The following is an 11,223-nucleotide window of genomic DNA, read 5'->3' as shown; positions in this document are numbered from 1 at the left end:
TTAATAAATGTTGACTGACTTATGTTGTATGCTAGGTACTGTGGTAGGCCCTAAAATGAAGCCAGAACTTAAAAAAAAAAAAAAAAAAGATAATGGATTATTTCATCTCTAGAAAGCCTTTCCATTCCTCATTTGGTATGGGTTGGACAGACACATTACCAAACTTTTTGGTACATTGAAGATAATAAAAATTATTAGACTCTGAGAGAGGACTTTAGGGAATCTTTCTGGAGTCATCCAGACTTAGTGTCAGCACATGAGACTCAAGTTTTAGTGGAAAATGTACAGTTAGTGGAAGTGCAGAATATAGAATTTAATTCATGGACTTAGTGACATTCTATGTAGATAGTCTCAAATACTTTAATCAAACACAAGTCTCAAAGTTCAAGATTCCTAAGACATTGTCATCATTTTTAGAGCTAGATCGACCCCTTCCTTTTGTATTTGCAACACCTCCTGTATCTATTACTTCATAGCATTTGAACCGTAGTAATTGTAATTGTGTGTGTGTCTTTACCATTAAACCATGAATCCTTAGAAGTTAGCAACTGGGTCATATTCTTCCCTTTTCTTAGCTCTTAGACCGCACATGGTATTTCTTAGCTCTTAGACCACACATGGTACGGAGTAGGAAGTGGATGTTTATTGAACTTAACTAAACTTTCGAAAATACGTCTTCTGCCCCTTTTGCATCTGGGGAAATTGAGGCTTAGAAAGAGAAATCACTTATGCAGATTCAAATAGGAAAGTAACAATAGAGTCAGGAATAAATCCTAGTTTATTTTGATTGCTTAACATTTTTGTGGTTGTTTTCTCCTCCTGCCGGGCTTGTTTTGCTAGCTAATTAGCCAGAAGCTGGAAGCATTTAGAAGTTGTGAAAATGCAAATTTTCTTTATTATGAAAACCAATGGTTGTGCTAATGTAGCCCTTGTATTAAGTACAGGATTTCTTTCTTGGGGTCTTACCACTTNGGAATAAATCCTAGTTTATTTTGATTGCTTAACATTTTTGTGGTTGTTTTCTCCTCCTGCCCAGCTTGTTTTGCTAGCTAATTTTCCAGAAGCTGGAAGCATTTAGAAGTTGTGAAAATGCAAACTTTCTTTATTATGAAAACCAACGGTTGTGCTAATGTAGCCCTTGTATTAAGTACAGGATTTCTTTCTTGGGGTCTTACCACTTACCAAAAGCCAGGAGTCAACAATGCCTCCAATGTAAGGTTTCTTTTTCCTCTGAGAACATACACAGACAGACAGACAGACACACACACACACACAAAGAACACATACAAACAACACATGCATGCACACGCACACACCCACAAGCACATCAGCCAAGCAAAGCAGCTGAAAAGGATATTTGGGATGAAATCTTGGCATTTATCATTCTGTGTGACCTAGGAAGGTCAAGGATGCCAGGATTTAAACAGACTTCAGTTCAAGTCCCTCCCTGGCTCCATGCTCCTCTGTAAATGGGGATAGGACACCCATCTCAAAGGGTAATTTTGAGCATTAAATGAAGGAATAGAGTCATATCATCACAGTTGCTTGATCATCTTGGGCCAGCCAGCTAGCCTCTCTGGGCCACTGTATCTGCATCTGTAAAACAGATTAGATGATTTACAGAGTCTTGTGAAGCTGGAACATTCTATCATTCTTTTCCCCTGGGATCTAATTGGACTCTGGATGGAGTGTTGCAAGGACAGAAGACGTCAGGAAAGAGTGATCCTGGGCTGACAAAATGCTGGCTTCTGCTGCCTTATGAGCGCTCCCTGTTTGATGTCGGCCTTTTATCAGGGTGTGTTTGTGTTCTGACCATGTTTGCCTGGTTCTTGCACTAGTCCCCATTCTGTTCCTCAGGGTTTTGAGAAAGAGCCAGTGGTTGTAGAGACTCACAGACAGGATTTCTTCCCAAGAACTGCCTGGATGGTGAAACTAACAAAGTCCAGAGAGATTTCCTGTTTTGTTTTCCACAAGCTCAGTCTCCTATTGATTACAAAAACCATACACACGCACACATGCACACACACAAACAAAAACACACACACATAGCAAAACAGGATGTTCTGTCTCCTCCCATTTCTGGAGTCCAGTGCAGTCTTTCCATTTGTGTCACTTTCACCCATGGCCATGGATTTCACCACTGTGATAATTAAGCCCTTTACTTACCACTGGCTGGAGATGTTACAGAATCTTAAGCCATGAGTAGTCGTGCACATTGATTTCACTAAGGGAAAAGCTGCAAATGGAGGTAGAAAATGTCGGGCAGTCAGCATGACTTAATGCCATCTCATCTGGTTTCTGTCCTCATGAGAGTGCTTCCCTCTGCTGCTGGTAGCAGAGAGAACGGACATTCGCTCCCAGCATAGGTTCTGGCACGTAGTAGGAACAGCGCCCCTCCTGTGTGCCAGATCCTGCCCCAGAGACTTCATATGCAAATATTTCATGGAATATACTTATATTAAAAAGAAGTGAAATTTAAGTGGGCATCCTATATTTTTATTTACTGAATCTGGCAACTCTACTTGGGGTTAATCACACTGCTCTGCATGGTCGAACTGAACGTACTTGCACTTAGGAGTCATAGAAATCTGTGTTGGGATTCCGCTTCTATCATTTCCTTGCTGTGTGATCTTGGGAAAATTGTTTCACTGCTTTGATTCCTAGTTTTCTCATCTGTAAATGGGGATCATAATATCTGTATTTCAGGACTGTTGTGAGGATTACATCTTTTAATGCACTTAAAGCACCTTGCACTATATAATTGGGTGCTTCATGAACATTAACTTTTATTGTAAATCTTTTTTATTTCTTTGTGTCTCTATGAGTAACTCAGGTGAAATTAGATCATTTGTTCATCCCTAGGAGAGGATTTGGGTAAGAGCATATGACAGGAGTAACTGGAGTCTTCTTGTCAAAATCTCCAGGAGAAATGTTATGGAGGCTTACATAACAGCATTCTTTATACACACCTTTTCCTTTTGGATCTATATTCTGGGTAGTTAAGGAGGGACTCCACAAACCCACTTTACACAAACATGCATACTTGAATCTTTGAACAATGCAGGCTGGAAAAAGTGACATCTGAGTAATCAGGAGTTCTTGCTTATAAGCAGCATGCTACTTTCATTTAAAAAGCACACAGAAAGTAAAAAATACATAAAGGAAAAAGCAAGCAAGCAAGCACATAGAGCTGACAAACACATACCTGGCAAAGGAATAAGAGATCAATGTTCTCTGGAATCCTTAAGTTTTAAAGAGAGCTTTCATACATTCTGAATCCCGATGCCTTGAAATGTCAGTGTGAATGGAGTGACTTAACCACTCCATTCACTCAAGCATCCAGACCATGGTGAAGGTATCTTTCACACCTGAGCCTGAGGGAGGGGATGAAAGTAGAAGGTAAGACTTGAAGCCTGTCCTGAACTGAACCGAAGAAATGCCTTCCAAGTTCTGTTGACTGCCGGATATTAATGATCAGTTTTTCAGTGCCCATTCATTTATTTACTAAATATTGACTGAATAACTGTGTTATTTCCCATGACAATCCTCATGTGAATAAGGTCTGGCCCTTGCCTTTGGGGGGATCAGTGTCTGCTGGGTGAGACAGGCAAGGAAATGTAACGGTCAGAGTGGTCTAGCCTGTTATGGTATTCAGGAGAGGAGCACGATCCCAGGCTTAAGAAAGTCAGGGTGGGTTTTCCCAGAGAAAGGAATGCTTCATTTGAGACCAAAAGAGTGAATTGAAATGCAAAGAGGAGGATATTAGGCAGAAGACAGGATATGTTTAAAAAAAAAAAAAGGACAGTGAAGCACATTGCAATTAAATAAATATTGATCATCATTTACAGCAAAGGTCAGCAAACTCTGGCCCTCAGACCCTCAGACCCAATCTGCTTCCTGCCCTTGTTAATAAAGTTTTATTGGAACAAAACCATGTCCATTCATTTAAAGTATTGTCAATGCCACTTTTATGCTACAAAGGCAGTATTAAGTAATTGTGGCAGAGACTACCTGGCTGCAAAGCCAAAAATATTTACTATCTGGCCCTTTATAGAAACAGTTTGCTATTTCCTGATTTAGAACACACTTTATATAAACAGGAATTTACTGTTGGTGGAGATGTTCATGGTTGCATGAGAGTGAACGGTACTGTGCAAAGAAGATCAGGGGAGTGGTAAGAGATGAGACTAGGCAGGTGATCAGGGAGATAGAACAAGGAGTTTAGACTTTATCCTGAGGACTGTAGGAAGACTCTGAAGGTTGTAAAGCAGAGCAGTGAGATGGTCAGACTTCTATAAGAAGCGGTGTAGCAAAGTGTTTAAGAGAACAGGCTCTGGGGCCAGAGTGCCTTGGATCAGCTCCCAACTGTGTCACTTGCCAGCTGTGAGTGTGTGTGCTTATTTTCTGTTGCCTCAGTTTGCCAATTTGTAAAATGGAAGATGATAATAATAATATCTATTGCGCGGGGTTGTTGTGAAGACTAGATAAGTTCATACAGGTAGTAAGCCAGGCCCAGGGCAGGTGCTTAATGGATGCTGTTACTATTGTGTCTCCATGATCATTCCGGCTGCTGGGTAGGTAATGGAACAGGATGGGAGAACCTGATGGTAGGGTGCTAGGGATTTAGGAAAGAGATGGTGTCCCGTGCCTAGCGGGGCTTCTCTGAAGCCTTGGTTGACTACTGCCATGGCCATATGCACCATTACTCTCAGTCTNGGTTCTGGCACGTAGTAGGAACAGCGCCCCTCCTGTGTGCCAGATCCTGCCCCAGAGACTTTATATGCAAATATTTCATGGAATATACTTATACTAAAAATAAGTGAAATTTAAGTGGGCATCCTATATTTTTATTTACTGAATCTGGCAACTCTACTTGGGGTTAATCACACTACTCTGCATGGTCGAACTGAACATACTTGCACTTAGGAGTCATAGAAATCTGTGTTGGGATTCCGCTTCTATCATTTCCTTGCTGTGTGATCTTGGGAAAATTGTTTCACTGCTCTGATTCCTAGTTTTCTCATCTGTAAATGGGGATCATAATATCTGTATTTCAGGACTGTAGTGAGGATTACATCTTTTAATGCACTTAAAGCACCTTGCACTATGCATAGAGCTGACAAACACATACCTGGCAAAGGAATAAGAGATCAATGTTCTCTGGAATCCTTAAGTTTTAAAGAGAGCTTTCATACATTCTGAATCCCGATGCCTTGAAATGTCAGTGTGAATGGAGTGACTTAACCACTCCATTCACTCAAGCATCCAGACCATGGTGAAGGTATCTTTCACACCTGAGCCTGAGGGAGGGGATGAAAGTAGAAGGTAAGACTTGAAGCCTGTCCTGAACTGAACCAAAGAAATGCCTTCCAAGTTCTGTTGACTGCCGGATATTAATGATCAGTTTTTCAGTGCCCATTCATTTATTTACTAAATATTGACTGAATAACTGTGTTATTTCCCATGACAATCCTCATGTGAATAAGGTCTGGCCCTTGCCTTTGGGGGGATCAGTGTCTGCTGGGTGAGACAGGCAAGGAAATGTAACGGTCAGAGTGGTCTAGCCTGTTATGGTATTCAGGAGAGGAGCACGATCCCAGGCTTAAGAAAGTCAGGGTGGGTTTTCCCAGAGAAAGGAATGCTTCATTTGAGACCAAAAGAGTGAATTGAAATGCAAAGAGGAGGATATTAGGCAGAAGACAGGATATGTTTAAAAAAAAAAAAAGGACAGTGAAGCACATTGCAATTAAATAAATATTGATCATCATTTACAGCAAAGGTCAGCAAACTCTGGCCCTCAGACCCTCAGACCCAATCTGCTTCCTGCCCTTGTTAATAAAGTTTTATTGGAACAAAACCATGTCCATTCATTTAAAGTATTGTCAATGCCACTTTTATGCTACAAAGGCAGTATTAAGTAATTATGGCAGAGACTACCTGGCTGCAAAGCCAAAAATATTTACTATCTGGCCCTTTATAGAAACAGTTTGCTATTTCCTGATTTAGAGCACACTTTATATAAACAGGAATTCACTGTTGGTGGAGATGTTCATGGTTGCATGAGAGTGAACGCTACTGTGCAAAGAAGATCAGGGGAGTGGTAAGAGATGAGACTAGGCAGGTGATCAGGAGATAGAACAAGGAGTTTAGACTTTATCCTGAGGACTGTAGGAAGACTCTGAAGGTTGTAAAGCAGAGCAGTGAGATGGTCAGACTTCTATAAGAAGCGGTGTAGCAAAGTGTTTAAGAGAACAGGCTCTGGGGCCAGAGTGCCTTGGATCAGCTCCCAACTGTGTCACTTACCAGCTGTGAGTGTGTGTGCTTATTTTCTGTTGCCTCAGTTTGCCAATTTGTAAAATGGAAGATGATAATAATAATATCTATTGCGTGGGGTTGTTGTGAAGACTAGATAAGTTCATACAGGTAGTAAGCCAGGCCCAGGGCAGGTGCTTAATGGATGCTGTTACTATTGTGTCTCCATGATCATTCTGGCTGCTGGGTAGGTAATGGAACAGGATGGGAGGACCTGATGGTAGGGTGCTAGGGATTTAGGAAAGAGATGGTGTCCTGTGCCTAGCAGGCCCAGGGCAGGTGCTTAATGGATGCTGTTACTATTGTGTCTCCATGATCATTCCGGCTGCTGGGTAGGTAATGGAACAGGATGGGAGAACCTGATGGTAGGGTGCTAGGGATTTAGGAAAGAGATGGTGTCCCGTGCCTAGCGGGGCTTCTCTGAAGCCTTGGTTGACTACTGCCATGGCCATATGCACCATTACTCTCAGTCTCTCCACAGTTGTCATTATTATTGTCTCTTCTGTCCTCCTTTATTCCAGGCCTTCAGGAGTGCACTGATGAGTTCCTACTGGTGCTCAGGGAAAGGGGACGTGATCGATGACTGGTGCAGGTGTGACCTCAGCGCCTTTGATACCAGTGGGCTCCCCAACTGCAGCCCCCTTCCACAGCCGGTGTACGTATGTATGGCCCCACTTCCTTTGGTCAACCCTTTTCATGAACTCCCACTCCTGTCCTGCCAGCCTATGACTTGCTTCTGTTCCTGTAATGCCAGACCAGATTCCTGAAGCCTCTGGGGCCCACTACCTCCTTCTTTGGGAAGGAAGGAACTTTGACAGAACAGAAGCTTGGTGCAAGGGTAGATGCTGATAGGCAGTGGGTGCTATTTTAAATGATGCCACTCGGTCCATCATTCCTTCCTTCAGTCATCCATTTAGCAAAGGTTTATTGGGCTTGTCAGTTCCTGTGTTGGGCACTGGGGCTATTGAGATAAAGAAAGTGTATATCTTCTTATAAGGAGCTTCATGTCATTCATTTATTCAATAAATAACTTTAAACACCTGCTACGTGTCAGGCCCTGGGAGATATAACAAGGAACAAGATAGGTGCAGTCCATGCACTTAGGGAGCTGACAATTTATAGAAGGTCAGGAAATTCCCATTGGAGGAATAAAGGAAGTTCATCTTGGTTGGAAGAGAGTGATTAAGAGGAAGAAGTGTTGTGTAGAGCATAGGAGAGGTGGGCAGGTGCCAATGTTGGGAAACAGAGTCCTATCATACACCTTTGAGGGGTGAAGAGACAGGGTGGTACAGTGGAAAGAAAGAAAAGATCTGGGCTAGGGATAAACAAAGTTACCATCATGGTTCTGTCCCCAACTTGCTGTGTGACTTTGTGCAAACCATTTCCCTTTTCTAGACCTTACTTTCCCCATTTTATGAAATGAGGAAATTATACTTCATTCTACCTAGGAATCATTCCCGATGTAACCTTCAATCATTTTGTTCTGTTTTGTTTTGTTTTTCTTGCTTTACAAAAAGATTCATTCAGGATCCTTGATCCTTTTGAGAAAATATTGACTTAAGGATATTAAACAGTTGACTGACAAATTGGGGGATTGAAGGGAATGGCAGAAAGATTGAAAGCTCCTGGGTTTGAAAGCACTGCCAATTTAACTGAAAATGAAACATCACTGAGAATATAGTTTAATGAATGGAAAACTAATCAATTATCATTTAGCACATATTGCGTGCATAGATTAATTTACTGAATTCCACACTAATCTGGAAAGGTGGGTCTTCATAGTCTCACTTCATGGATGAGGAAACAGAGGTCATGTGAGGTGAAACTAGTCACCGAAGGCCATGCAAGGTGTAAGTGGTAGGTGGAGCCAGGATTTGAACCCAGGCTGAAATCTATGCTTCATCTTGACACATGCAGACTCTTTTGGGCCCCAGCCAGTGCTGGCTGGCAAACAAGCAACCTTCCCTGTCACCCCTGTAGGCTGCGGCTGTCACCAACAGTGGAGCCCTCTAGCACCGTGGTCTCCTTGGAGTGGGTGGATGTTCAGCCAGCTATTGGAACGAAGGTCTCTGACTATATTCTGCAACACAAGAAAGTGGATGAATACACAGACACTGACCTGTACACAGGTAGGTGCATGACTTAACCCTTTGTTGGGATAGTATGACAGAGGAGGGAAACTGGGATTTTCTAATGTCTTTGGAGATTCGGTGTCATCTGGCTTGGGAAGGCTTTGGGAGGTTTCGTTATTTAGTGATTTTCCAGTGTTCATCTTTGTGTGATTTTTGTATGATTTGGGGAAAGAAAAGATAGCAAATTGTAGTTGGAAAGAGTTTCTGATTCTCTGAGTTGAACCTTCAAAATCATTTATCAAAGGGTTAGTTTATTCTGAAGAGGATTTGACCTTTCTTTATTTGGGAAGGCCTACAGGTCTCATGTTTGAAGGCCTTGGTCTGTAAATATAGTATCTCTGAAACTGCGATGAGGAAATTCAAACAATTGTCTTTTCTATTGAGATGTACTGAGATAGTCTTCATTAACTGGTGCTGGAGAAGAGAGAATTGGTAATGATTCAAGCATGCAGGAACATTTGAAAAAGGTGGCTTCTAAGAGGGCTACCTTTGGTTATAACTCAGAATTTTATCTTTAAGTTGTTCTAAATCCCTGACACTGCCAAGAAGCTAAGCATTCACCTGTGATCTGTAGTGGGGGCTTACAGTCTCTGCTCTCTTCCAAGACTTGCATTCAGTAGTTTTTTTTTTTTTTTTTTTCCAATCAGAAAACATTGGGCATCTACTTCCTATACCAGGCACTAAGATAAGTACTTTGTTCAACATCTCCCTGAATCCTCCCAACTTTAGGAGGGTTGGTATTTATTGTGCCCATTTCACAGGTTAGAAAATTGAGATGAGCTCAAGATTATTGAGCTAGTGATATCCCATCAAATTCACAATTTTAATCCTGAACCAAGACCAGAATACTAAAATAATTTTAAAATTATAATTACTTGATTATTTGCCCAATTACATTATAAACTTAAGGAGAAAAGATGACTTGCTTATTAATCATGGTTGAATTCCCAACACCTACCATAAAGTCTGGCATTCAATTATTTGTTGAATGAATGAAAAATGAATGGATAAAAGGACTTTAATTGTTTCCTCTTCTTGTCTCCTTCCCTCTACCTTGTCTTTCTCTTACCATTCTCACTTCCCTCTCTGAGCAATTTTTGCTTTGCTTCCTCTGAAATTGTGAAGAAAGTGGTAAAATGAGGCTGTGAATGTGAAATAGGTCAGAAAGAGAAAGGCCCAGATTATGGTTGACATAAGAAGGGTGAGTGCTTGGCGGACTGGGTTTATTCGATGTTGTTGGCTGAAGGGGTGTTTTGAATGAAATTCTATCAACTTAGCTGGTAGCTATTATTCCCAACAGCCTCCAGAGGTGTGAATAAAAGAGAATCTGCCTGGGTCCCTTCCAGGAGGCCTCTTAGTCAGGGCTTGGATTACTGCACAGCTTTGATGACACCAACCACAACATGGAAGTTTAAGAGTTTTTAGTACTTACACATCCTGGGGGCTATACTGCACATACATGGAGGTCAGGGAATGCATGGGAGAGAAAATACCATCATGTACTGGAGGATAGGGTATGGGTCATTTTAAGTTTGCAGGCAAATGGCTGAATGGTTCCTTTAAAGGAAGCAGCTGGAAAGTGGGGAGCCCAGTCCACTAGGTGGGAGAGATACCTCTAAGTTCTTATGTCTGCCACTGGCTCGAGCCATTTCGGTGTGGTGTAGAACTGGAAACTGTGTCAACGGTGACTGCACACTGTCTCTGGCATGAGAAAGCTAAGCTTGCATGCAGAATGGATACAGTGACAATATAAAATTATTAGCCTTCACTACAAGGAGGCTGGAGTGAGCTTTGCTTTCACAGAGTGGCTGGTCGTGGAACAGCAACTGGGCAGCTGGCTTTTCCTCATCTTTTGGATTTAGTAATTCTTATGCTGTTGACTATATGTGTGGTTCACATGTGTTTGTGCAAGACTATGTGTCTGTGTATGTGTGTGTGTGTGTGCAAATTTAAGTGTATGTGTTTTTGTGTTCATTTGTTTTGTGTTCATTATTTTTATGTGGGTGAGATTTGACAGTATCCAAATGGGTGAGTGTATATTTTGTGTGTGTCTGCATGTGTGTGTGTGTGTGTGTGCATGTGTGTGTGTTTGCCTTTGTGGAGTACTGTTTTATAATAGCAGAGTTTTATAGACCATGGATCACCAAGAAAAGTGAAAGTCCTCCAATGGTGAGCTTGCACCTTAACAGTAATGCTTCACATCTCTATAGCACACCATTCTTTTCAGAATCAAAGAACAAACAAACAAACAAACAAAAACCAGAAAGCAAAGAAAAACATCTTGTAAGTTAAGAACAATTGCCAACCTTGTAATCCCAAAGAAGTATGTAAATTTGCTGAAGTCACACAATCAGTGCCTGGCAGAGCCAGGCTTTACAACCAGGTGTTTCCCAGCCCAGTGCTTGCTCTTATATACTGTGCAGCACCTGCATCAAAACTCCAGTGTTGCTTCTTCTACAAAGGCTTCTTGACCCTTTTGGCATAAAGTTTTCTACCTCTCCTGTCAACATAGAGCATTCATTCTTTCTACCACTTCTTTGGCATACTCCATTTATCACCTCAAAGTGTCTCTTATAATATCAGTAGAAAATTCCAGGGTTGGAAGTATCTTAAGAGATCACCTAGTCCTGCTTCCCATTTAGCACTTCAGTGCACCATTCAAATATACTCTGCTTACATGCCTCCAGGGTTGGAAAGCTCAGTTCTTCCTAAAATTTCCTAAATATAAGAACACGTAATCAGCAAACAGAGACAATTATACTTCTTCCTTTCCAATTTG

The 11,223-nt window shown here is 41.5% G+C and overlaps 1 protein-coding gene across 1 annotated transcript in view; it reads left to right on the top strand.

Annotated features, from left to right (window-relative positions):
- LOC103605563 (astrotactin-2-like) overlaps positions 1 to 8,524 on the top strand; it is a 108,684-nt gene extending 100,160 nt beyond the window's left edge. Inside the window, exons 6-7 of the mRNA XM_008590175.1 lie at positions 6,834 to 6,967; positions 8,293 to 8,524. Coding sequence (XP_008588397.1) covers positions 6,834 to 6,967; positions 8,293 to 8,458 — 300 coding nt within the window. The 3' untranslated portion in view covers positions 8,459 to 8,524. The remainder of the gene's footprint in view (positions 1 to 6,833; positions 6,968 to 8,292) is intronic.
- The last annotated feature ends 2,699 nt before the right edge of the window (positions 8,525 to 11,223 follow it).

This window comes from Galeopterus variegatus, unplaced genomic scaffold, assembly GCF_000696425.1.
Source record: "Galeopterus variegatus unplaced genomic scaffold, G_variegatus-3.0.2 Scaffold5907, whole genome shotgun sequence".
NCBI classification, from domain to species: domain Eukaryota; kingdom Metazoa; phylum Chordata; class Mammalia; order Dermoptera; family Cynocephalidae; genus Galeopterus; species Galeopterus variegatus.
The sequence above is the reverse complement of the archived record's forward strand: the minus strand, read 5'-3'. Positions and strand labels throughout refer to the sequence as shown.